General features: G+C 46.3%; 2 protein-coding genes across 6 annotated transcripts in view; both read left to right on the forward strand.

Moving 5' to 3' along the window:
* Positions 1-3,367, forward strand: part of NCS1 (neuronal calcium sensor 1) — a 57,928-nt gene extending 54,561 nt beyond the window's left edge. For all 4 annotated transcript variants that reach the window (XM_083596623.1, XM_083596626.1, XM_083596625.1 and 1 more), the window contains 2 exons: positions 439-556; positions 2,024-3,367. In XM_083596623.1, coding sequence (XP_083452749.1) covers positions 439-537 — 99 coding nt within the window. In that variant the 3' untranslated portion in view covers positions 538-556; positions 2,024-3,367. The remainder of the gene's footprint in view (positions 1-438; positions 557-2,023) is intronic.
* A 9,035-nt stretch (positions 3,368-12,402) lies between these two features.
* The window catches only part of ASS1 (argininosuccinate synthase 1), a 77,220-nt gene continuing 62,213 nt past the window's right edge, over positions 12,403-27,409 (forward strand). The window contains exons 1-5 of one of the 2 annotated variants that reach the window (XM_083596478.1): positions 12,403-12,495; positions 15,506-15,618; positions 16,975-17,043; positions 18,140-18,328; positions 25,576-25,632. In XM_083596478.1, the coding sequence (XP_083452604.1) occupies positions 15,511-15,618; positions 16,975-17,043; positions 18,140-18,328; positions 25,576-25,632 (423 nt within the window). In that variant the 5' untranslated portion in view covers positions 12,403-12,495; positions 15,506-15,510. The remainder of the gene's footprint in view (positions 12,496-15,505; positions 15,619-16,974; positions 17,044-18,139; positions 18,329-25,575; positions 25,633-27,409) is intronic. The other variant, XM_083596479.1, reaches the window with a different exon arrangement.

Below are 27,409 nucleotides of genomic sequence, written 5' to 3' on the forward strand. Positions count from 1 at the left end.
TCTATCATGATCATCTGGTCCCCAGAAGATTTCCTATGAGGGATTGAGGCCTTTGGCTCTAAAGGGATACATGTAGAACATCTGTTTCAAATGCAGAAGGCCCCATCATCTCCAGTTAAGACTGGGAAAGACTCCCTGCCTGATGGTCCTGGAGAGCTGCTGCCTGTCAGGATCAACAGTACTGGGCTAGGTAGGCCCAAATGGCTTGACTCCATACAGAAACAGTATTTTGGGTTGATGATTGAACCTGAGAGCAAGCAAAGCCACAACTTATGTTCAGTCTCTAGCATCTCTAGGTAGAAAATGTGAGGCTGGGGAGACCTGAGCTCAAATCCTCCCTCAGCCATAACGGGCCAGTCACACACACACACACACACCTACCTCACAGAGTTGTTGTGATTATCCTCTCTGATGCCTCACTGTTGTCTGTTGTCCTAGAATTCAGATGGAAAACTCACCCTGCAGGAGTTCCAGGAGGGCTCCAAGGCTGACCCATCCATTGTTCAGGCACTCTCCCTCTATGACGGACTCGTATAGCTTGCAGTCTTATGCTTTGGTAAGTGGGTGTATTTTTTTAAAAAAAGATAGAGGGGGGCTGTGGGGATGGGGGGTTGCTTTGGGAACATCTGGATGCTGTGCCCCCTCCCTGATTTATGGGGAATACATCCTCAGCTTTCTTTAAGAAGGGGTTCAGAAAAGGGCAGCCCAGATGATTAAGGGGATGAAGCAACTCCATTGTGAAGAAAGGTTGCAGCACTTGGGACTTTTTAGATTAGATAAAAGGTGAGGAAGAGGTGACATAATACAAGTTTATAAAATTATGCATGGCATGGAGAAAGGGGATACAGAAAAGTTTTTCTCCCTCTTGCATAACACTAGAAATCGTTGACATCCCAAAAAGCTGAACGTTGGAAGATTCAGGACAGATTTTAAAAAGTCCTTCTTCATGCAGTGCATAATTAAATTTTGGACCTCCCACAGGAGGCAGTGAAGGCCACCAACTTGTGTGGCTTTAAAAGAGGAGGGGACAAATTACTTCCACAATGGCCATGCCCTGCCTCCATGGGTGGAGGCAGTAATGCTTCCTCTGACTACCAGTTGCTAGAAACTTCAGGAGGGGAGAGTGCTGTTGTGCTCAGGTCCTCCTGAGGGTTTCCCAGAGGCATATTGTTGACCATTATGAGAACAGGGTGCTGGACTAGATGAGCCACTGGCCTAATCCAGCAGGCTGTTCTTAGGGTTCTTGAATTTGATAAAATTTCCATTTTAATTGATGAACAGGTAGAATATGAGGATAACATTGCTCAACTCATTGTCTAATTTTCAAGATTTCCATTCTGTGAATAATATACTGATTAGTGGCTTGTCAAAATACATTGGGTTTTATCCAGTTAGCCTGCTCATGAGGAGACCCATTGTAATTAATAAACCTAAGCAAGCCATGTTCATTAATATCAGTAGGTCTCCTTTGAGTTGGATATGCAATGAGAGAACACATTTATCAACCTGAATGCAAGTGCTGGGAGTTTGGAAATCTGTCATAGGAGTGGGTTCTGCCTGTGAGGTCAAATAATTGGCAAGCTTTTGATGTCCATATTTCAAGGTTGTTGTGTCAGTAGAGTCAGCAAACACCACCAAGGATCAGCAGACCATTTGGAGAGACCAACTTATTGCTTTCCAAATCTGATTTAGAACTAATAAAACCTAAAACAGACAGCCATTAGAGTGATAATAGAGGGGTTCCCAGAATGGTTTAATGAATCAGTCCCTCTTTGCAGGGAACTCGGGAAATTGTAGATCTGTGAGGAGAATAGTAAGTTTTCACAAGAACTCTCAACACCCTTACTGAACTACAGTTCCCAGCATTCTTTGGGAGAAGCCATGGCTGCCTAAAGTGATATTGTGCTTTAAATGTATGGTGTGAATGTTGCCTTAGTCTGTAAGCATAGGAATGTCCATCAAGTCAAAATGTTTGTAACAATTTTGTTCCACTTTTAACTGCTTTTCTGCTCCCTTTTTTCAGACACACCTGAAGGAACCCCCTTCCAGTGCCATCAAACACCCACCTCAGACCAGACTCTCTCGCCTGACTTATGCCAACCCCTCATCGCGCTAAAAACGTGGGAGAGGGGTGTGCTTGGAGCGTGACGTCAACCCAACCACTTTGTGCTCAAAAACCAGCTCGTCATCTCCATTTGCCAGCGTCTGCATTTAACAACGATTTAAAAAAATGAAAAAAGAAAAAAAGAAAAGTGGGGGCGGAGGAGGAGAAAGCAGTGATGAAGAGGATGATGAAAAGATAAGCGCCATTTCCTTGGGGCCATGAAGAATACTCTCACATGTTAATATTCTGTTTTGTTTGTTTCGAATGGATTAAGAACGAGCACCATTTTTAAATATCTCTTATGGGCGGGTGGGTGGGGAGAATCATGCAGACTGGAGATGTAGGGTCCCATTAAGACGTCTTGTGTCAGGGCGCCACTGGACTGGACCGGAACTGTCAGAGTGGATGGCTTAATCGCAGCTAAGCTTGTGCTTTTAAAATCCTGGGGGTGCCGCACGTGTGTGTGCTTGGGGGGGGGGTTTAAAAATCCATTTGAAATTGATGTCCATCCTCATTTGGGTTTGTGGTTCAAATTGCAATGCTACACACACACATTATTATGATGATTATTTGGGGTGTGACATTGTTATTGTATGCTCTCATTTTGTGTGTGTGCGTGACGGAAAAGTGAGACGCTTTTTCTTCTTTTGAATGACCTCTGAACAAGCGGTAGTTATTTATTTGCCGTTTTTTGTGTGTCAAAGCTGCTGTATAATTTTTTTGTCTCGTGTCTCCGAAAAAGAACAAAAAAAAAAAAACACAACTCATGCTGCAGGGGTGTTGTCCCTCACAGAAGAAATCTAAGCCAAAAAGAAGAAAGAAAGAAACAAAGAAAGATCCCCACAACTTATATATGTCTGCTGTGCTGCCTGGCTGGGGTAGAAGGGGGTCAGTGTGCCCTCTGATTATGTTGTCTTTCGTCCATCTATCCATCGCCCTATCCCAAAAGGCCCCAAACTTCTTGCTCTTGGCAGGCCTTGCATCTGGGACTTGCGATGTCTGCAGCACCCCCTCTGAATGCTGTCTCCCCACCTCTTTTGTATTTCTTTATTTTCTGCCCCCCCTGCATTCATTTTGCCATTTTGCCTACATTGTAAAAGAGGAATGATGAAACAATCCAGTACCCCAAGTTTTTCTCTCTCTCTGCATGAAACTAAAGAAGTGTTAATGTGGCCAATCTTGTTGGAGCTTTAAAAAAAATGACAACAAAAACACAGTTCTTTCTGAAAGGAAGTAATAATAATGACGATGGTGATAATAGTACCTCTGTTTTTGTTTGTTTGTGGGCTTTTGGATTCTTACTTGTTGTTGGGAGCATCCGATCTTTCTCTAACTCTCTTCTGTTTTAAGGCTAATATCACCACTGGGGAATTTTAGCTAGTTCCTCAGAATTCTTTGGAAGTTTCGTCTAAGGGGGGAAACCTCTAAAAATTAGCAGCAACCTCACTTTGGGCAGAACCCTCTAATGGCATGGTGGCAAATGGATCCCGTGGGAGAAAATTCACTTAAGGGGTTCAATACAGAGGCTTCAAACCAGATTCTCAATTAGACTTTTACTTAGTAATGTATTACAGGTCAGATTCCAAAAAGTCTGTGAGAACTTTCCATTATGAAACACACTTTATTCTGCCCTCTTCTTTCACCCCAGCACCTCAACCAATCATAGTCATTGGAAAATGTTGCCCAGCCCAATTTGTACTTGCAGAGGCCTCTTTGCATCTTATCTTGAGCTCTTTTTCGCTCTAACTTTCAACTAGGCCCCTCCAAAATTGGTTCTTAATTATTTTGTGGTTAGGCCATAATCCTGCGCATGTGAAGCTGGCTTCACTAAACATAGATCTCAACTTCAATTCCTCTAATAATTGTTCCTTCTTGGGTCAGGGAAGGGGAACCTGTGCCCTTCTTAATGTTGCTGGAGTCCGACTCCCATCTTCCTTGATGATTGGCCATGCTTGCAGGGGTTGCTGGGACTTGTAGTTCAATATCATCTGCAGGGCCACAGGCTCACATCTCTGTCAAGGATAAATTCCCAACTCCAGGCCTAGTCCTGTTCCTGACATTGCTACTGTGGAGCTCCAAATTCCATACCTGCCCAGGGAGCTGCTAACATGAAAAAGAACAATTTTATAGCTGGCTGGTCATGTGAGACGGGTAACCTGTTGCTGGATTACAGAACCCATCAGTCTCAGCCAGTACAGCCAGTGGTGGTCAGGGATAATGCAGGTTGTTGCCCAGCAACATTGGAGGGCACCAGGTTGGATATACCTGATATGAAGGGTCTGACTTCTCAGGAATGGGACGTTTTCAGGTCTGGCCTCTATTTGGAGATGTTGCCTGCTCAGCTCCTGTGTGTAATCCTGGAGGATGGCAGGCTCCTCTTTTCCCACGAGGGCTAATCAAGCTCTGGGTTGATCCTGACCGGAAAATGGTGGGATGTGATAGTTCTCTGAGGTCAGCTGCTGCCCTGCCCAGTTGTAGCTGTCATATAAGCAAAAACTATTAGAAGGCACCCTGATCTGGAGGTGGGGTGGGGATTGCAAACCTGTCCAAAACAGGCAACTGACCTGTCATCTGGACCCATGCACCCACAGGGTGTTCATCTTGCTAGGATTCAGCTTCAGATTGTTGGCTGCCATCCAGCCCATCACCTTGTCCAGACGCCAGGTCAGGACTTGAATGGCCTACCTGATTCAGATGTTACAGGGAGATGGTGCTGGATGTCATCAGCATTTGGATGATACCTCACTCCAAAACCCCTAATGACCACATCCAGTGGCTTCATATAGGTGTTAAAGAGCATCATGCATAATTAAACTATGGAAATTGCTCCCACAAGAGGCAATCGTAGTCACTGACTCAGGTGGCTTTGAAAGAGGAAAATAAGGCTATCAATGGCTACTAGCGACAGGGGCTCTGCTCTGCCTTCACAGATGGAGGCAGCAGTGCTTCTGAAAGCCAATTACTGAAAACAGCAGGAGGGGAGAAGGCTCTTGTGCTCAGGCCTTAGAATCATAGAACTGTAGAATTGGAAGGGACCTCGTGGATCATCTAGTCCAACTCCTTGCAATGCAGGAATATGCAGCTATCTCATACGGGGATTGAACCTGCAACCTTGGCATTATCAGCACCACACACCAACTGAGCTACCCAGACTAGTCTTGCTTGCTGTTTTCCCACTGGGGCATCTGGGTAGTTTATATGAGAACAAGAGGCTGGGCTAGGTGAACCACAGTGGCCTGATCCAACAGACTCTTATGTTATGATACTTTGAACAAAGTCTATATCAGTTTCAGGTTTCTGTATCGTCTGAATATATTTCAGCCATTTTGGGGGTACTGCACGAGTCCCCCAATTCAGACAGGGATGAGAACGTTATTTCATCACCACACCACCAAGCTTTTCCAGGAACCAGGGCACAACTGTCTTCTATGTGTGCATGAGAGACAACAAAGTCTTTATTCACTCAACTGTGTTCCTCATTACACAAAGGCCTTTCCTTTGTGAGAGCACCAATCTTCTCACGTTGACTCCCACCCAGTGGACAAGGATAGGTTTGTGCTGTTAGTCGGTTCCCCACCCCTAGGCTAGAGCTCATGTAACCTTTTTCAGTCAGAAAAAAAATGTTCCAGCCCTCTGGCAGTTTTATTTAGGGGGGGGGAGTGAGATCCCCCTCCCCAGTAGCACTTAAATATCCTATTTTGAGAAGGCGTGCTTAGAACAGCACGCAGTATTCCTGAAGCGGACACATTGCCAGGTTACATAACAGTAGGTCAGATTATTCCTGCTTCATTGTCAAGACCCTGCAAACATCAGAGTTCCCACAGGGCCAGAAGTAAATATGGTCAAAGTTAGGCTGGGAGGTTGGGGCAGGATCATATTTTGGAAGGGCAAGGCATGCCCATCTGTAGCTACTCTGACTGAGGACTGACATGGCTGTGAGGGTTTTTATAAAGCCTGGTGTGTCCCTATTGGCTTCAAGATGCCAGCTCTTTGGCCACTGAGAAGATGTCTTCTCACCCTTTTTGCTGATGGGTACCAATCACAATGAAAGTCACCCACTGAGGATGGGCTCCTGGGGTCCCTCTGGAGAAAGTACATGGGAAGAACATTGAGGGCTGCAACAGTGGACAAAGAAGAAGTGATGCTGTGGATATCATGAAGGGACCCTGCACTTTTGAATTTGCCACTAGACTACTGTGGTGTCCTATAGGGCACATGTAATCTAATGCCCTTAGTTTCCTGAGAGACCAGAATTCTGATAGGTGGAGGAGGTGGTGATGACTGGTTGTAGAAGACCTAGTTTTGAGAGACCCCCCACACCCTTCAGTACCGTACATAAAGCTACCACTTTGCACCAGCATCACAAGACCCTGTTTTGGTCTCCATGAGTTACCAGTGGTAGGACCTAACATCCTTTGGAAGTTATTGCTGCCCCCCTCTGGTTCATTTCATGTAACACATTAACTGGGCTTTCACTTTGCCAAATGTAAGGTGCAAGGAATGGGTTGTCCATCCATCCACAAGGTGCTTCAGTGCTGCTGGCTGGTGAGCGTGCGTCTTTGCTGTTTCATTCAGGATTCACATCCTAGCAGGAGATGGATCCATGGGGTTGCTAGGCAACTGCATCTCCCACTGACGTAGTGGTGTTGCCTGGTGCCACACATCAGCAGCCCCAAGCAGTGAAAGGATATTTCATTTTGCTCAGCAAGACCCCGCAGAGGACAGCTTTTATGAAGTGGCTTTGAACGAAGGGAAGTCATTCAGCAGCTCCAGAACAGAAAGCTCTCTGGAGTAAGTAATGTGATTCACTGCCTCCTCTAAAATCCAAACCAGTTTCCAACAGTGCTGCCTTCACATTCTCAGGGGCAGAGCATCTGCTTTGCATGCTAATGGTCTGAGGTTCAATGCCTGGCATCTCCAGGTTAGGACTGGGAAAGAAACCCTCTCAAAGATACTGGAGAGCTGCTGCCAGTCAGTGTAGACAATACTGAGCTGGAATGGCCAAATAGTATAAGGCAGCTTCCTATGCTCCATGTCTGCTTCCTCAGGGTCACAGTTCAAGCTTGAGGAGGACTCTTTACAGTAGATGTTGCACAGTTGGGGTTGTCCTCAGTCACCTTTCTAAGGTATCCTCATTGTTAAACCGTTTCTACTCTAGGCAACACTTCACTGTTGTCGTAATAATAATAATAATAATAATAATAATAATAATAATTTTTATTTATACCCCGCCCTCCCCAGCCAAGGCCGGGCTCAGGACGGCTAACAAGCAATAATAAAAACAAGTTGAATGATTGCAACTTAAAAACAAAATTAAAATACAACATTAAAATATTGAAACATTAAAATATTAAAATGTAGCCTCATCCCAGGAGGAGAAAGGAAAAGAAAAAAAGAAAGAGGAAGGGAATCAAATTGGCTCCAAGCCAAAGGCCAGGCGGAACAACTCTGTCTTACAGGCCCTGCGGAAAGAAATCAGATCCTGCAGGGCCCTGGTCTCATGAGGCAGAGCGTTCCACCAGGCCGGAGCCAGAGTTGAAAAGGCCCTGGCTCTGGTTGAAGCTAATCTAACTTCCTTAGGGCCCGGGACCACTAGGGTGTTGCTATTTATGGACCTTGAGGCTCTCCGTGGGGCATACTGGGAGAGGCGGTCCTGTAGGTACGAGGGTCCTAAGCCGTGAAGGGCTTTAAAGGTCAAAAGCAGCACCTTAAATCTGACCCTGTACTCCACCGGGAGCCAGTGCAGCTTGAAAAGCACTGAGTGAATATGCTCCCATGGCAGAGACCCCGTGAGGAGCCTCGCAGCATTCTGCACCCGCTGGAGTTTCTGGGACAGCTTCAAGGGCAGCCCCGCGTAGAGCGAATTACAGTAGTCAAGCCTGGAGGTGACCGTCGCATGGATCACTGTGGCCAGGTTGGGGCGGGAAAGGTAAGGGACCAACTGCTTGATGCAGCGAAGGTGGAAAAATGTCGTCTTGGCTGTTGCTGTAACCTACGCCTCCATGGAAAGGAAGGCGTCAAGGATTACACCAAAACTCTTAATGGAAGGCAATGGCACTAATTGGGCCCCCGCAAGAGAAGGGAGTTGGTCCCTCATCCCCATGCCATCCCGACCCAGCCATAGGACCTCTGTCTTCGAAGGATTTAGTTTCAATCGGCTCCCACGAAACCATCCAGCCACAGCTTCCAAGCATCTGGTCAGTGTGTTCGGGACCGAGTCGGTGTGGCCATCCATCAGCAGATAGAGCTGAGTGTCATCAGCATATTGGTGACAGCCCAGCCCAAAGCTCCGGATAATCTGGACAAGGGGGTGCATAAAGATGTTAAAAAGCATCGGGGAGAGGATTGCACCCTGCGGCACTCCACACACAAAGGAGTGGCGCGACGACATTTCCCTCCCTAGTGCCACCTTCTGTCCCCGACCAGAGATAAAAGAGCACAGCCAGTTACGGGCTGTGCCCTGTATCCCCACGTCTGCGAGGCGGTGGTCCAGAAGATCATGATTGACCATGTCAAAGGCTGCTGACAAATCTAAAAGGATCAGCAGTCCTGACCCACCTTGATCCAGTTGTCTACGGAGATCATCTGTTAGGGCAACCACAGCCGTCTCGGTCTCAAAACCAGGAAGGAAACAGGACTGAAATGGATCTAAAGCCGATGTTTCCTCCAGAAACCTACCAAGCTGTTCAGCAACCGCTCTCTCAGTTACCTTACCCAAATATGGAAGATTTGAAACTGGGCGGTGATTGGATAGGTCTAAGGGATCTAGTGAAGTTTTCATTAAGAGTGGACACACCACTGCTTCCTTCAGTTCCCCTGGGAATGCCCCCGTGCCAAGGGACAAATTGATAATTTCAACCGGGGGGTCCGCACGACATCTGGACACTCCCTAATCAGCCAAGACGGGCACAGATCAAGGAGGCAGGTGGTGGGCCTACCAACTTGGAGGAATCTATCCACATCAGCAGGGAGTATCTGATCGAAATGGTCCAACACTGGACCTGAAGTCAGTCGAGGGGCCTCCAGTTCAGTCACTGTATCTAAATTGGCAGGGAGGTTACGGCGGAGCAACAGGACTTTCTCCGCAAAAAATCTTGCGAATGCCTCACAGCTGTGGGTCGAATTTGTGCTTAAATTTGGTTGTCCTCCTAAGGACATTATTGACCTAATTATTCTAAAAAGTTGTGCCAGGCGAGAGCTAGCGGATGCAATGGAAGCTGCAAAGTAAGATTTCTTAGCAGCTTTCATAGCCATCTCATAGGTTTTCATAAGCGTCCTATAAGATGTTCTTGAGGCTCTGTCACGAGTCTGTCGCCATACTTGCTCTAGCCGTCTGAGATCCCGCTTCATTTTCCGGAGCTCCTCAGTAAACCAAGGGGCCTGGTTTCGACGGGGTCGCAGAGGGCGCTTAGGCGCGATCTCATCAATGGCTGCCAAGAGCCGGTTATTCCAGTCCTCAACAAGGTCATCTAATGAGTCGCCAGGAGGAGCAGGGTCCCGCAAGGCTTGACAGAATCTATCAGGATCCATCAGTTTTCGCGGGCGAGCCCAAATAGGCTCGCCACCCGAGCAGGGGAGGAGCGGGAAGTCAATCTTGGCTTTCAGAGCATAGTGATCAGACTATGGCACTTCCACAGGGGGGAGCATGATCACATCTGTAATGTAATTAATAATAAATTAAATGTGTATACCACCCTTCATCTGAAAATCAGAAGGCGGTTCACAACAGTTTTGGAGATAAGCATAGAAGGAACCTCTGCCTTTTATGGCCATGGGGGTTACACACGCTCACAAATTTACCCTGGGTAAACATCTGCAAATCTGCAAAATGTGCTGATGTTTCTTGGTATCTAAATGAAATTTGCTAGAGAGGCACATCTGCAGACAAGGGGCAGGGAGCGACTGAGATGTGCTTCACCAGAGTTCCCATGCCTGGAAGTTTTAAGAAGAAAATCTGGACAGTGCACACAGTGGGGTGACCAAGGGGAGCAAGGGTCTGGAAACCAAGCCTCAAGAGGAATGCTTGAGGGAGTTGGACATGTTTAGCTTGGCGAAGAGAAAGCTGAGATGTGAGATGATAGTCATCTTCAAATAGCTTAAGGGCTGTCACATGGAAGATGGAGCAAGCTAGTTTTCTGCTGCTCCGGAGAACCTCAGGTTAAGAACAGTTTCAGGTTAAGAATGGACCTCCACAACGAATTAAGTTCTTAACCTGAGGTACCACTGTATAAGCTAGACATGCTATAGCTTAGGGCCCCAATCTCTTTGGGGCCCCCCAAAAAATTAAAGGAAAAAACCACCTGGATGTACATTTCCAAAATATAAGATAAAAAACAAATAAAATAAAACCTACATACAGCAACAGTGGCAAATGGCTTTAGATACCTAAATGACCATATAGCAGGCACGTCCAACAGGTAGACCGTGATCTACCGGTAGATCACTGGACATCTGTGGTAGATCGCCGGCTCCCCCAAAAGAAGTTCAATAACTTCGGCTCCCGAAGTCTGTTGGGAGTTGGACACCCCTGCCATATAGTATATATTCAACACAAAAAACAGCGACAATTTGTTGTTGACAAAGGACAGCTGGACATATAAAGGGCCCATTACCTTCAGTAGCTTAGGGCCTCATCAAACCTGAATCCAGCCCTGCTCTTAGGGGTCCCTTCCAACTCTAATTCTGTGACTCTGTGATAATAATAATGGTAAAGTTCATGACACATTAAAGAGTAACTTCCCACCTACTTAGTCTATATACCAGTGAATAACCTGGTATTATAAAGTCTTCAGAATTTTCTCTTTCCAATGAAATGAACCCAGTGATACTCCACCCACTGTTCGGTATGTTATTTTCACTAATGTGTGCATTTTAATGAACACTGTACTTAACACATGCAGTTTTCCATGTATCACATGACTGGAGAGCTGCATTGCAAAATTTGGATAAGTCTGAATTTCAAAAGAATAGCTGAATTTCAGTTTGCATATTGTTTTGCAAAGTACAAGATAGATTTGTCTCCTTAATACAAAGTGAACTGAATTCCTTACCTCTGCATCCCTAGAGTGGGGGGTGGGCGGGCAGACAGCTGGCTGGCTATTTCCAGTTATGCCTGCTTTTGAACTTCCTAAAGCATCAAATGTTCTGCTTTTGGAATGTGAGCTGGATGGACTTTGGGGTCTGATCCAAGAGGGCAATCCTTCTGTGTTTACAGAGGGGATGTCCCGCGGCTGCATCCAGAATAGGCAAGATTGTGTGCCTTGGCTCTTTGCTTTGTCTGCTGCTGACTCAGCACACAGAGTTTGGAAGCCACAAGACTGCATAAGAAAGGGGGATTGGATTGTGAAGACTGCAGAGTCAGCAAACATCTCCATGTCAACACCCAGGTGCCAAAAAAGACAGGTGACACTCTGGCACAGCAGCCCACTATCTCTCTCTCTTTCTGGCCTTGAGCCAGCAATCACAAGCCATGGATCTTCTGTTGACAAGGGGGTTACCAAATTCTGCCCCTGAGTTTTTAAACCTATAGCCAGACATGCAGAAAATAAAGTTTTCCTCAGCACTTTCCCCCTCTAACCCACGAAGAGCATCACTTGCTAATTGCTCACCTGCTTGACTCCTGTTAAAGGCAGAAGAGTGCCCCCCAAAGTTGGCAGTACTACAGTTCTTATATAATACATTCTGTCAGGCTTGTTGTCCAAAGTACAGAATCACAGAATTGTAGAGTTGGAAGGGACCCAAGGGGCCATTTGTCAAACCCCCTGAAATGCAACAATCCCATCTGAAAAATCCCTGACAGGTAGCTATCCAACCTCTGTTTAAAAACCTCCAACAAAGGAGAGCCCATCACCTCCCGAGGGAGACTGTTCCATTGCGGAACATTTCTTGCCATCAGACAGCTCTTCCCAATGTTTAATTGAAACCTTCTTTCTTGTCATTTGAATCCATCAGTTTGGGTCCTAACCTCTGGAGCAGCAGAAAACTAGCTTGCCTTCAGATATTTGAAGATGGCTCTCATATCACCTCTCAGTCTTGTCTTCTCCAATCTAAACATACCCAACTCCCTCAACTGTTCCTCATAAGGCTTGGTTTCCTTAGGAACTACAGAGGTCTTTGTTGGGACCTTTCAATCCTGGGGAAGGCTGCCTTTTTAAAACCCTCCTCACTCCGTAACCCAATTTAGAGAGGAAAATGTGAATGAGTGAAGAGGGAGGTCCGCAGTATGCAGAGCAGTCCCTTTGAGAGTTAGACACACCTCAGTCATTCCTGGCTCCTCCCACCCCAAACAAGTGGCTGTGATTTATAATCTGGGGTGGCTCTCTAGAAGAGGCACACATAGTTTTGTGTGCTGAGTGGCACTATTCCATCTGTGGCAGATTCCCTGTGGTGGGGTGAGTGAGGGTTTACTGAATTTTACAGAAGGTGAAGGAGATAAAATGCAAAGGGGGTGGGGTTTTTTTAAAAGAGGAGATTAAGATCCAGGAAGACAAGGAAAGAAGAGTTGAGGCTGTGTTCTAAAGTGGATAAATGCAATGTGGAAAAATAATTTGAATAGGACTGCATGTATATGTTTAACCTGTTTGAAAGTGCAAGAGTAATTCTGGGGCTTTTGCTTTTCACTAGGGCAGCTGGCAGTGAACCCCCATTGACTGGGCATCTCCAGTCCCTCATTTAAACCTAGCCTCAGATAGCCACACATAAATGCCAGCAGGGCTGCTATGCATTATGCAGTAGGTGGAACTAGAAACTTGGCAGCTTTGGCTTTTGTATCATAAAGGTGTACGGAAAGGGGGTGAATGATAGCCACTAAGGGGAATGACCTGGGAAGCCTCGGATTCAAGTTTTCCCCAGTGCCCACAAAATGCATTAACAAAGAGCAGGTGCTACCTTGCAGGGCTGTTTGTAGAGACCTCCAAAGCAAACATTTTTGGTGCCCCTTGAGTTAAAAGGGGAAAGTAAAATGAAAAACTTCTGATGAATGTTATTCGCCAGCAGCTCTGCCCTATATTCAGTAAAGTGAGCCTCTTGTAATGAACTTATTTGCCTTCTGTTCTAGCTGGTGGGTGGGTTGTATTTAAATCCAGCAAATTGTGGGGTGTGGAGAAAGATACTTTTCACAGTAGCTATCATCTGCTTGTAGCCAGCTTTGATTCTGGAAATGAAACATTTTGTTTCTTTTCTCCCTATTTTATGCTCATGACACCCCAACAAACATGGGCCTAGCCAGGATTTTTGTTGTGGGGGGGCAGGCTTTTGTTGGGGGGCCAGAACCTCAGATCAGGCTAATCCAGGTTAATCTGGCTGCCCATCTATTACTGAGCCAGGTTTAAAGTCCTTGTATTAAATTACCAAGCCTTGAAGAACTTAGGTCTAGGGTATACCTCACAGACAACTTGAACCCTTATATCCCGGCTCAGCTGTTGAGATCCTCTGCAGAAGCATTGTTAGCTATTCCCTCAGCTGGTGAGACTCATTTGACAAGAACAAAGAGCCAAGCCTTTAGTTTCATTGGCCCAGTCCTGTGGAACTCCCTGCCTCTGGACATTCAGTAGACATCTTCTGTGCCAACTTTTAAATACCTGCTGAAAACTTTTCTGTTCCGTCAGACTTATGCAAGGAATTGAAAACACATCTTTCCACTATAGTTTGCTGATTTCTCATTCTAATTGTTTATAATGGTTTTTATAGTGTGGTTTTATGTGCTACTGTATATGAAATAGTGGTATTTAAATATTTTTAGAAATAAACAAATAATTCAGCATTTTCACCGCTACACCACACTGACTCTTCAGGACATGCCCACCTTTTATCCTCCTAACAACCCTGAGAGGTAGGTTAGGCTGAGAGATAGGGACTGGCTCATGGGCATCTCAGTGAGTTTCATGACTGATCCTGAATCTCCCGGGTCCTGACACCATGCTGCATGAGCTGGCTTGTACAGAAGCCCCCAAATACTTGGCAAAAAAAAGCAAACCCAGAAAAGTTGTGGATTGTGGCTATTCTTTTGTTCCGTCTGCAACTGGTACCCCCATTGGTTCTTCTTCCCCTCCTCCAAATAAATCCCAGGCTGCACACAGAGGAAATTGAAAATGCAGTCCAGGCTGGTTGTCCAAAGCAGGAACTGTGGAGGTCTTTGTTTGGCCTTCTCAATCATTTATGCTGATGCCAGGCATGATGGTGCCAACGAGGCTACCTACACAATGTGCCAAGTCCACTGAGGGGTAAAAAAACAACTTTTAATTGGACAAATGATGGTAGAAACAGCCACATGGATCTCTAAAGCAGAGCCGGACACCTTTCAGCTCTTGGGCTGCAAACGGCCTGCAGTCTGATTTCACCCTGCTTTCTTTCAGGTGTCTTTTAAGAACTTTATTGTTCAAACCGGCCTTTGGAACAGAGGCCGCGTCCTCATACTGCTTTGAACAGCCATGGCTTCTCCCAAAGCATCCTGGGAAGTGTAATTTGTTAAGGGTGCTGAGAGACATTAGGAGACCCCATTTTTCCTCACAGGACTGAAGTTCCCAGAGTAGTTTTATCAACCAATCCCTCTTCCCAAAGAACCCTGGGAAATGTGGCTCTTTGAGGGGGAATTTGGGAGGATTTCTTAACAACCTATCGTTGGCAACCTATAGTACCCAGGATTATTTGAAGGAAAGCCATGCCTGTGGTTTTGGGGGAAGTGGTATCAGAGTGCATGGCACAGGTGTGACCTGGGTGTCTAAAACAAGGGTGGACTCATGGTCTAATTTCTGGAGTGGGGAACCCTCACAGCTGTATGTGACCCTCCAAGTCTTTATGGCCTTTGGGGCTTTCTCTAGGCTACACCACCTCCTCCTCTGCCACACAAAGACCTCCCCATGTCTCTTTCCCCACCACCCCTGCCCACCACCCTCCTTGAGTCTCTTTCCCTGGATGGGATGTGTCCTTGAACTCTGATCATGTCTCTTCCTTGTCTGGATGGAGGCTAGAGAAATGGATGAGAGAGTTTCTATGGAAACTAGCCTACTATTCAAATGTAAAATTTGCATTTCTTGCTCCACCCACTTTTGCCCCTGGCCCCTGGGAGGTTGCACAGAAGGGAATGTGGCCCTCAGGCAGGAAAAAGAGTTTCAAATCCCTGGGATAAAAATTCCAGTGAAATAGGGATGTGCCCAAGGCCAATCTTCTGGTTGCCAAGAAGAGTATTCCTCAGCCACTGAATTCCCTGGGGATTTCAAGTTCCTCCTGAAATTTAATAATGATGGAGAAAAGTGCACCTCATTGGAGAGAGCATTCTGCAGCTGTGGAGCCACCACTGAAAAGACCACTGTTGTTGTTGTGTGTGGGGGAGGACTGAAGAGTCTTTGTCCCAACCTCTGTCTGGTACCCAGTGTGAGGAATCATTTCTGTTTCTACTGATAGAGACAATGTCTCAGAGCAAAGGCGTCGTGGTCCTTGCCTACAGCGGGGGGTTGGACACTTCGTGCATCCTGGTCTGGCTGAAGGAACAAGGCTACAAGGTCATCGCCTACTTGGTAAGTTGACAAGGTGGAGTTCAAGCAGGATCCAGGAGAGGAGGGGGTATAGGTGTAATAATAATAATAATAATAATAATAATAATAATAATAATAACAATAACAACAATAAATATAATTTATACCCCGCCCATCTGTCTGGGTTTCCCCAGCCACTCTGGGCGGCTTCCAACCGAATATTAAAAACAATACAGCGTCAGACATTAAAAACTTCCCTAAACAGGGCCGCCTTCAGTTGTCTTTTAAAAGTAAGATAGTTGCTTATTTCCTTCACATCTGAAGGGAGGGTGTTCCACAGGGTGGGTGCCACTACTGAGAAGGCCCTCTGCCTGGTTCCCTGTAACTTGGCTTCTCGCAGTGAGGGAACTGCCAGAAGGCCCTCAGAGCTGGACCTCAGTGTCCAGGCAGAACGATGGGGGTGGAGACGCTCCTTCAGGTATACTCAGCATCCTGTTCTCACCAGGGCCTCTCAGATGCCTGTGGGAAACCAGCAAGCACAGTAGCGTAGCTAGCCAGCGGGGGCAGTCCGCACCGGGTGGGAGTGGCATAGGGTGGCATGGGGGTCTTTAGGGTAGCACAGAGGTTTGTAGTGCAGCACGGTGGATGCTATGCATCTGGAGGTGGGATTCTGGGCAGCAGGGGAGCTTGAGGGTGGCATGGTGGTAACGGGGCATTTCGGACTCTGCAGGGGGGCAGAGCCACCTCCCATGCCTGAAATCAGCAGCTATGGAATTCTGGTGGCTGCCCTAAAAAAGCTCAACAACTTTGGTCTGCGCCAGGTGCCAGTGGGGGCTGCTACGCTACTGAGCAAGCAGGACCTGAGCATAAGAGCAACTCTCTCCTCCTGTGGTTTCCAGCAACTGATATTGTGGCCAGCTTTATCCTCTTCCATGAATTTGTCTAATCCTATTTTAAAGCCATCTAGGTTAGCAGCCATCCATGCCTCCTGTAGAAGCAAGTTCCATAGTTTGCACCGCAAAAAGGACATATTTTTAAGCATCCTGAATCTTCCAACATTCAGCTTTGTTGGAGATCCATGAGCTCTAGCGGTATGAGAGAGGGGGAAATGTTTTTTCTTCTTCTATCCACTTTATCTAAACAAAGAAGTCCCAAACATTGCAACCCTTCCTCACAGGGGAACATTTTGGTTGCTCTTTTCTGAACCTTTTCCAACTCTGCAGTATCCTCCTCCTCCTATTTTGCAGTAAGACTTGGTTAAATCTTGGGTCAGTTCTGGCTGAAATTCTGGGTTAGCCGCAGTTCAGCAAAGAATCTGATCTATGTGTGTCTTCTATCTCCCCACCCCTTTTACCCCAAAACAAATATTAATATATGGCACGGTGTCTACTCTTCCAGGCCAACATTGGACAAGAGGATGATTTTGAGAAGGCAAGAAAGAAAGCACTTTCCTTGGGAGCCGAAAAGGTGATTCCTAAGCCCCCACATGCTAACAGTCAATCAAATGGGTTGCAAATCCACAGAGCTGTCAGACTGGCCTAATTTGCAGGGTTAGTTTGTCAGGTTGATGGGAGAGAATGTTATGCATGCATTATTAACAGGTCAGAAGCATTGCAAGTGGATTGTTCTTGGAATTATGTGGAAAGTTGCCTCTACAGCTGTGTATATGAAATGATGGCGTGGGAGGAAGTTGCCTACAATGGCAGCACAGAAATACTCTCAAAGTATAAATCTTCCTATAGACATAAAATCTAAGACTGTCATCATGCTGCAGTTCACATGGCTGCCAATAGGTGGCCATGCCAATTGCAGCTTGACAACAGGAGCCTCTCAGCGCTGGCCCCAGCCTGGGCAGTGCCACCTCCCATGCCTGGTGCCTGACTGCCTGGGCTTCTGAATTGCTGGGCGAGGGAGGAAGGCTACACTGGGCTGGGGGCCTCTCCCTGGGCTGCACTCACTTGGCTCCAGCCTCCCTCCCTCCCTCCTTCTGTTGAACTTCTGGTTGGGTGTTGGGCAGTGGCCCCCTCCCCAATATTTTATTCAAGTTAGTGCCACTGAAGGGGACCACTGGAAAACTTGCCCAAGCTGAAGCCAGGCAAAGTCAGCCCCAGGCTGACTTCACCCTGCTCTAGCAAGAGGTTGCATGGTGGGGTGGTGGTGGTGGGGTGATGTGATGTGATGCCATTTTTTGGTTTTCAGGCAGCAGAATGTCTTGGGCTGGCCCTGCACCAGTTTTCACTTGGGATCACTAAGCACAGCTTAGTTGTGCATTAACTCCCAAGATATACTTACTAGGCACTTTGTAACTTTTATAAAATATAGCCTTGTATTACAGTTTTAAAACTGTATTTCTATAGCTGTTGTGTGGATTGCAAACTTTCTGAAGTGGGGAGGGCGGGCACCTGGATCAGGGTGTCAGACGATGAATGTAATTGTTGGGGCAGGATTTACTTGCCCCCATCACTCCTTGGCAGGGTTCTGAGTTCAAAATGTGCCTCCCTGCAGCTTCTGATAAATAACTGGGAACAATCCCATTCCTTCTCCTCCTCTCTATCGGTCTCAGGTTTACGTTGAAGATATCAGCAGAGAGTTTGTGGAGGAATTCATCTGGCCGGCGGTCCAAGCCAACGCGATTTATGAGGACAGATACCTCCTGGGCACCTCACTGGCCAGGCCTTGCATTGCCCGTAAGCAGATGGAAATAGCGCAGAAAGAAGGTGCCCAGTATGTTGCCCATGGAGCTACAGGCAAGGTAAGCATTTGATGACTGGTGCTCATTGTGACTGGCGGGATGTAAGGCAGGAAGCCCAGCAGTAGGTGGCGCCAGAGCCAGCTGATTCCAGTTCTGTCCCCATCATTCCTCTGTTGAGTTCTACAAGGACAACACTGAGACTTAAGGAAGACAAGGAAGCTCTCAGGCAGTGCCACTCCCTGGATTGGTTGTAGGCAGGTGGGAGCTGGCTGAGCGCAGACTGGAAGATTAAGGACAGATTAAAGGAAGGATTTCTTTGTGCAGTGCATCAGTGCTTTTATTCAACCGGAGCGTGCTGGAGTGCAGTTCCAGCACCTCTCAGGTGAGTGCCATTGTGGACCGGCGTTCCCTTCCCTTCTTGCCTTTACAGTCATACCTCATGTTATGTTTGCTTCATGTTACGTTTTTTCAGGTTGTGTCCCGTGGTGACCCAGAAGTACCGGAAAGGGTTACTTCCGGATTTCGCCGCTCACGCATGCACAGACGTGCAAAATGACGTCATGCGCATGCGCAGACGTGCCGCTGCGGGTTGCGTTCCTTTCAGGTTGCGAACGGGCCTCCGGAACGGATCCCGTTTGCAACCAGAGGTACCACTGTATGTACTTCTGAAAAGCCCAAAGCGAACATTTAAGGTCAATACGGAAACAGGCCGGTATGTGTCAGTCTACACATTTTTTTAGATCTATGACTCCACCTAGCTCCTAGCCATGACTGGTCAAGCTATGGGGCAGGGCCAATTAGTATTTCATTCTCTTCAATCATTATCCCGTGTAGTGGCAGCAGGCTGTAAGCTTTGCAGCCAGGCCTCTACTGTTGCACATGTGTGTGTTTCTGCAAGGGCCCTTCTGAGCTGCCCTAGCCACCTGCCTGAATCTAAGAGAACAAGGGAAGCAGGGGTGCATTTATCTGACCTGCAGCAGAACCAGGGGTGACCCCCAAACCAGCTAAGGAGACAGCTTGCCTTATTTTTTAGCACCTCCACGGGCAGTGAATGTGGCTGTTGTCAAACCAGCATCTGTTCATGGTTGAGTCACCCAGCGACTTACTGTAGCAACTTCATGTTTTTCTTGAACAAGAGCACTGCAGTGCATAGTTAAACTATGGAACTCAAAACCGCAGGAAGCAGTGAAGGCCACTAACTTGGATGGCTTTAGAAGAGGATAAGGCAAATCCATAGAGGAGAGAGATATCAATGGTTACTAACCATGATGGCTTTGCTCTGCCTCCACAGTTTCTAGGAGACACAGGAGAGTTGAGGACCCTTGCCTACAGGTCCTGCTTGTGGGTTTGTTGCAGGCATCAAGTTGGCCACCGTGAGAACAGGATGCATGGGTGTTTGGCCTGATCCAGCACACTCTTCTTACTTTCATATTGGCTGAGATCGGGGGCAGTGCCCCATTTGCTCTTTCAATGGCCTCAGCTGCTTAGCCTAAGAGTTGCTTGGAGACCACATCATGGAGCTACAGTTCCCAGCAGCCCAAACTAACTACAGTTCCCAAGATTTGTGGGAAGCCATGCCTATTCAAAGGACTTGAGGGTGCTTTAAAGGTATGATGTAGATGTGACCCAAGATTCTAGTCCTCATAGAATAAAGGACTGAATTAAATAGGAACATAAATCTGCCTTATACTGAGCCAGACAGCTAGAATCATAGAATCATAGAATCATAGAGTTGGAAGAGACCACAAGGGCCATCAAGTCCAACCCCCTGCCAAGCAGGAAACACCATCAGAGCACTCCTGACATATGGTTGTCAAGCCTCTGCTTAAAGACCTCCAAAGAAGGAGACTCCACCACACTCCTTGGCAGCAAATTCCACTGTCTAGCTCAGCATTGTCAGCACTGACTGGCAGTGGCTTTCCAGAGTTTTACTAGCTCCTATCTAGAGATGTCAGGGACTGAAACTGGGAACTTCTACATGTCAAACAGGTGCTCTGCCATAGATAGCCCATAATTTAGGACTGGGGTTTCATGGAAGAGCAACCTAATCAACCCTTAGGCTGTGTATACACCAGACATTTAAAGTACACCCCCCTATCATGTGAGCTGTGATTTGTTAAGTTTACTGAGAAATTTAGCTCTGTGAGGCATAAACTATGGATCCCAGGGCTCCTGGGCTGCTGGGAAATTTGCTTTAAAAGTGCTTTAAACGTGTATGCAGTCCTATTGAATCAAAAGATAGCCTTTTAAAATGGCACTGCACAAACATGAGAACTAGAAGCTTGTTTTAAAAACAAAACTAGATCTGGAATTCTCACGAAACCCATCCCAAGTTGGGGTAGGGGCAGGAGGAAGACAATGTAGCCTTTTTGTACTATGCCCTTTGGGGTTGTTCAAGAAGACTGGATGCCATGCTTTTGCAAATCTGGACAGCCTGTTTTCTTTTTCGGTTAAAAATTAAGCTGCTTTCTGGCAGAGGGGAGAGTCCACCTGTTGCCCTGGAGTTGCTGGCTGGCTGGCTCATCTATTTAACCATGGAAGCATGCTAAGCCTAAGCAACCGCTTGAGGAACCCCAAGATTCCTGGGGCACCTGCTCAGCAATGCGGAGATCTTCAGGGGGAACAGTTTGCACAGTATTACAGACAATAAATCCTAGCCCATCAAGCCCCAGTCACCGTTTCTCCAAATGCCCAGAGAAATGAATGTGTCTTCCAATGAAGCTGGAATGATAGCAGTGGTGTGCACAGCTCAGCTGAAAGGAAATGCCACAATCAGGTGGGAGCAGAGGGAGTGGGAACCTGAGGCCTCTGGATGTTAATGGACTACAACTCCCATCATCCTTGACCATTGACCATGCTGACTGGTGGTTGATGGGAGTTGGTGTCCAATCAGGGATTGAAACCCAACAAGATGTTATAGTCCAACAAGTTCTGGAGAACCACACAGTCTATTTGTGGACTAGACGATCCTTTAATCCCAGGACATAAAAACGTAAGAGCTTTCTGGGTCAGGCCAAAAGGGGCCCATCTAGTCCAGCATTCTGTTCTCACATTGGCTGACCGGATGTGTGTGGGAAACACAACCACAAAACATTCAACCACAAAAGCAAACTCCCATCCTGTGGCTTCCAGCAACCCGGGATTCTCCAGCTGTCGTTCTTGCCTTGCAGGGGGCTGGACTAAATGATCCTTATGTCTCTTTCGACCCTACAATTCTTTGATTCTACCGTATCTGTTTTATAATTTTAAATTATAAAACGGGGGGTATAAAATAAGAAGCTACCCATTCAAATCTCACTCTAGTGAAGTTACAGCGCTCATTCTCAGTCTCACTTTGGAAATAATTTGGAAATTAATATGGAAATAATAAGTGCTCTTTATTTCTGTTGTCGGTCTGGAAAGTTGTATAGCAGGCTTCTTTCCACGAGAGGGTGCAATGAAACCGTGCTTTTAAAGCCTCTTCCTTCCCATTCTAAAGTTGCTGACTCAGTTTCTCTGGCTTGACAAGGCAGGAACTGTCCAGCAGGGGGAGAGAGAGACTGTGCAATGAACCCCCAGCATCCTTCCAAGGAGTGCCTGTGGACTGTTTGTGAATCAGGGATGAAGCTTTTCGTGGCCATTAAAGGCTGCTCTGATCTCTGTTCCCCTTTGATTCCAGTCCATTAACTTCACTGCTTGGGTGTTGAGAGGAATGAAATAAACAACGGCTTATGTGAGCTCAAAAGAATAAAAAAATCTCCCTGGACCTACAGGGGAGATGGACTGCCATCCTGTTCTCACAGTGGTCAACCAGATGCCCCAATGGGAAATTTGCAGGCAGGATTTGAGCACAACTATCCCCTCCTGTGGTTTCCAGCAACCGGTGGTCAAAAGCACCGCTGCCTTCAGCTGTGGAAGGCAGAGCATAACCATTGTGGCTGGTAGCCATGAACGAACAGCTTTCCTTTCCATGAATTTGCCCAATCCTCTTTTAAAGCCCTCCAAGCTGGTGGCCATCACTGCCTCCTGCAGAAGAAGTGAGTTCTATGGTTTAATTGTGCGCTGCATAAAGACTTTCTTCCATCTGTCCTGAAGCTTCCAACATTCAGTTTCAGTGTGTTGCCACAAGTTCTAGAGCAGGGTTTCCCAAACTTGGGCCTCCAGCTGTTTTTGGGAGTACAATTCCCATCATCCCTGACCACTGCTCCTGCTAGCCAGGGATGGTGGGAGCTGTAGTCCAAAAACAGCTGGAAGCCCAAGTTTGGGAAATCCTGTTATGAGAAAGGGAGAGAAACCTATACACCTTCTCTGTGTCATGCATAATTTCATAAATATCTGTTGTGTCACCTCTTAATTGTCTTTCCGCTAAACGGAAATGTCCCAAATGCTGCAACCATTCTCTCATAGGGGAAATGGTTAGGGAGGCCAGGAGAACCAGTAACCTGATTCCCCCTCTCCAAAGCAGTCCATCCTCTGCTTGCATTGCCAACTTCTTTAATGCACCACGCACCATCTGCAGGACCTTGCGGCTGGGCAGCAGATGGGGCTGTATGGGGCCTGCAAGGGAAATGAATGTTCTAATAGATGTTTCCTCCAGAGTGTTTTGTAATAGTCCCTGGAGGCTCCTGCAGTCAGGAACAAGTTTAGCCATGTGTATTCTCTTTCCAGCCCTTTCCTCAAGAACATCTCCACCTAATTTCCATGGGCACTGTTTATTACTTGTGATTACATCTATACCCCGCCTTTCTTCAAAGATGGCGCACATTCTTGTCCTGCTCCCCAATTGCATGCTCACAACCACCCTGTGAGGCAGTCTAGGCTCTCAGACAGTGATAGGTCCAAGGTCATGCCCCCCAATAACCCCCCAGTTGTCTCCATCCAAGAAGGGGTGCGATGGTAAGACTGTAAACTCTCAAAAGCGGTATGCAGTTGTTGCTAAGTTTGGGAAGCACTGCTCCAGACTATGGACCTTCTGAATTATCTCCTCACCTTGAAACCGTGTAAAGGGACTGTTTTTTGGAATCCCCCCTTTTCCTCCAAGTTGCTCAAGGTGGCATACATGGTCCTCACACTCTTTATTTAATCCCCACAACAACCCTGTGAGGCAGGTTAGGCTGAGAGTGAGTGGCAACCCAAGGTTACCCAGTAAGCTTCACGGCCAGGCAGCAATTTGAACCCTGGTCTCTCAGGTCCTAGCCCAACACTCTAACCACTATTCCACACTAGCTCTCCTTGACGGGAAGGCTAGGAGGTCACCTGCTTTTGCATGCAGAAGTCCTCCAAGTTCAATCCCCAGCACCCTGCCCTGAAACCATGAGCAGCTGCTGCTGGTCAGTGTAGACAGTACTGGTGGTGCAATGGTTCGACAGCTTCCTGAGTCCCTGTATAATTCCCATCCTTTATTCAGAACTAGGAGGACTGGAATCTTAATTTTTAGGGGAAGGGGCTTAGCTGAGTTGTAGGCTACCTGCTCTGCAGGCAGAAAGTTGCAGGTTCAATCCCCGTGGGCATCTCCAGGCAGGGCTGGGTAAAGACCCTCTTCCTGAAAGCTCTGGAGAGCAGCTGCCAGACAGGGTAGACAGCACTGAGCTAGAGGGACCCCACGGTTTGACTCAGGAGAAGGCAGCTTCCCGTGTTCCTATTTAAATCAGCTCTTAATTCTGAACCATGATGACCAGAAGCTCTTTCAAGTGTCCCATAGGGACTAGAAACTTTGACCACGAATCAAAGCAGAGGTCCCCCTCCCCACTGGAATCTGACACACTTCTTGCTTTCGAAAATTGTGAGATGTATGTGCACCTGGTGACATCAAACAGACCAGACCCCAGCCCCGCTGGCTGATAACTGAGTGGAACGATCCGTCTTTGGGATGGCTTTGTGCCAGTATTTGCCTTTTGCAATAATGGTAAGCAGATGGGCGAGGGATTACACGCTCACTGAGAAGGTTAATTAGAGAAAGACACTGTCTGGGGGTATACCATGCCCATTGATGTACAGGGGGAGCCCATCAAGCCATTAGCTACAGTTCTCATTAAAAGATAGGTGCTTTCCCTGACACTTATTACCTCTTCCTACAGCTTGTGAGTCGCAAGTGGGAACTCTGGACTACTCCAGACGACCTGTTTATTGAATATCCTCCTGATTTGCTTGTACAAAACCAGTGGAGAGGTTAGGCTATGCCCAGACCTTAATGAGTATGTTTTCTCATTTGTTTCCAGGGAGGTTATACAATATAGGAGTGTTTGTTTGCAATGAGGGTATACTATAAAGGAGTATTCATCCTGCTAATCTCTTGATTTGCTGGCAGGGTTTTACACATCTTCCCGTTAATCATTCCTTCACCCCACTCTTCTCAAGCATTTCCCCTTCGCTTTCCTAACTGCAAAAGTCTCTCTCTTTTAGAGCCATGGTGACAGAACACTTTAATCTGCTTTATGTGCATACACCCAAATATCCAGAATGCACTTGAAACTTTCCTGCAGATAGTGGAACAGGTTAACCCTCCTTCCCCTTCGTGTGCCATGATGCTAATTAGCCTCTTCCCTCCATTCTTCTGATTAATGCTTTGTTTGAAACAGTATCATATCACTTTAATCAGTTATGACTTCCCCCTAAGAATTCTGGGAGCTGTAGTTTGTTAAGGGTGCTGAGAATTGTTAGGAGACCCCTATTCCCTTCACAGAACTACATTTCCCAGAGTGGTTTAAAAATTGATCCCCTTTCCCAAGGAGCACTGGGAACTGCAACTCTGTAGAATGACAGGGATCACCTAACAACTCTCAGCACCCTTAACAAACTACAGTTCCCAGGATTCTTTGAGGGGAGCCATAACTGTTTAAAGTGGCATGGTACTGCTACAGATACAGGCTTTGTGAGATTTTTTAAAACTAAAAAAATGCCAGCTTCTATGGAAATGTCGACTATCCGATAAATAAGAGACCAAAATTGACTCCTATTTTGCCTATCCCTAAATGCTAAAAGAACCTTTTATAGGATGCCAGTGTAAACCAAACCTTAAGTTTACCTTTTTAATTTAGAGAAAAGAAGGTCTGTACAGGTATTAAATCAAGAGTTATTGATGTATCTCCCCATAAAGCTCTTTTTCAAGAGTTGCAATGAGGACTATAAGCTTTAAAGTCGGCAAAAGTAAGCAATTGGGGGCTCTCATAAAGAGCTGGCCTTTCTCAACTTTCCTAGTGAACCTCAGTCAGTCTGCAGCCAATCAGTCACAGTGGGACAGGGAAAAAATGATCAGCATGGCAGGATTTGGAACCTGCCTGTGATTCAGGAGTGTTTGATTGTACTCTCTGTTCTTCTATCCTTTTTAGGGTAATGACCAAATTCGCTTTGAGCTCACCTACTATGCCATCTGCCCTCAGATCAAGGTAAGGAGCTGTACCAGTGCACTGATGATCTCCCATCAAAACTAAGTTGATAAATCGGAGGGGGCATTTGTTTTAGGGGGGAATAGAAAATCAAACTGAATTGGGCCTCAATTGGGATGCTGATTCATAGCATGAGATGGGGGAGTTTATTCTCTCGGGTGATTGCAGAAGACCCCTGTTCCTCTCCCAAGAACTACAATTCCCAGAATTTCCCTAAGATGAGGGATTCGTTGTTTAAACCACTCTGGGAACTGTAGCCCTGGGAGGGGAAGAGGGTCTCCTAACAATTCTCAGCACCCATGACGAACTACAGGTCCTGGAATTCTTTGCAGGGGCAGAAACATAACTGTTTAAAGTGGTATCATAGTGCTTTAAATGTGTGGTGCGAATGTGGCCTCTGTTTGTCTAACCCAGTGGTTCCTAAAGTGGGTGATACTGCCCCCTGTGGGGCAGTAGGATTACATGTGAGGGTGCTAAGAGGCAAGTGGGCAGCAGAGGGTGCTGGTGGATATGTAAATGACCATCATATTTGAAAAGTTAGCATTTCTGGATCAAATTTAGCAGTTTTGTTGAATTAATTCAACTAAATTGTTTTAATTGGATTTTGAATAAATGTGCAATTAATTGTTACTATTTTGAATGTTATTGTGCTGTTATCTTGCTTAGTGGGGCCTGCAAACTGCTATTCTGAATATTGCTATTTTATAGGGTCGGGAGCATTGGAGATGAGTGTATGGAACCAAGAGGGCAGTAGCCAGAAAAAGTTTGGGAGCCATTGTTCTAACCTGTTAATTGCCTGAACCCTGAAGCTTCAATATACTCTAGAATTCCATTCTGTTGTCTTACACACAATTCCCCCTTTTTTTGCTGATGCCCATCTGAAGGCAATCCTATTTTAGCTGATGTCACTTCCCAGCCAAACAACTGAAACCTGAAGTCAGTTCTTCTGAGTTACATAAAAAACCCAGAAAATTGGTTGTCAAATCTACTGGCTTTCGAATGGGTTGTTCTGATCTTTTAATCAGCCTCCTGTTTTAACCAAAACTGGAGAAGGCGAAATGGACACCTGAATTGCACCTTGCCTTGGGCAGGTCATTAAGTTACAGTAACAGCTTGAGAGCATCTTGGATTACCTTTGTTTGGTGAGATTAATGCAGGAGATGCCTAATGGCCAGTGCTCCTGGCTATCCAGAAGAGCTTTGAAACTCTCTCTACTCCAGGCAAGGGTTCATTCTAGTAGCTGGTTTTGGGGAAAGTCTCCAGAGCTGTGGTTCCCAAACATTTCCAGGCCACTATCAATTTGGTTCCAGAAACTCATTATTCTGAATCGCAGTTTGCATGACCCGCTAAAGAAGATAATAACACAATAAGATTCAAAACAGTAACAATGAATTAGCATTTATTGAAAATCCAATTAAAATTATTTAGTTTGATTCAACAAAACTGATGAACTTGATCCAGTGATACCAGCTTTTCAAAGTATCCCCATGTGTCTTAGCAGGTAATCCCACTGCCCCCAAGGGGTTGGTCTTCACCTTGTGGACCAGGTCTAAGGGGGAGAAATCCAACTCTGGCCTCATTTACAGGTGAACCAACCCAAATTTGCACGTTTTGGAAATTGCACTCTGAAATTAGCCCTTCTCCAGCCAAGTAATGTGCCCCCCCAAATAAATAAAAATGCATACACTAGGGTAAAGTGTGCATAAAAATGCATATAATCATGAAAATAGCTCGCACAGCTCCAATAGTTATTTTGGGAAATTGTGGTTGTTAGATG

The sequence above is a fragment of the Podarcis filfolensis genome (genome assembly GCF_964270895.1).
Source record: "Podarcis filfolensis genome assembly, chromosome: Z".
NCBI lineage: Eukaryota > Metazoa > Chordata > Lepidosauria > Squamata > Lacertidae > Podarcis > Podarcis filfolensis.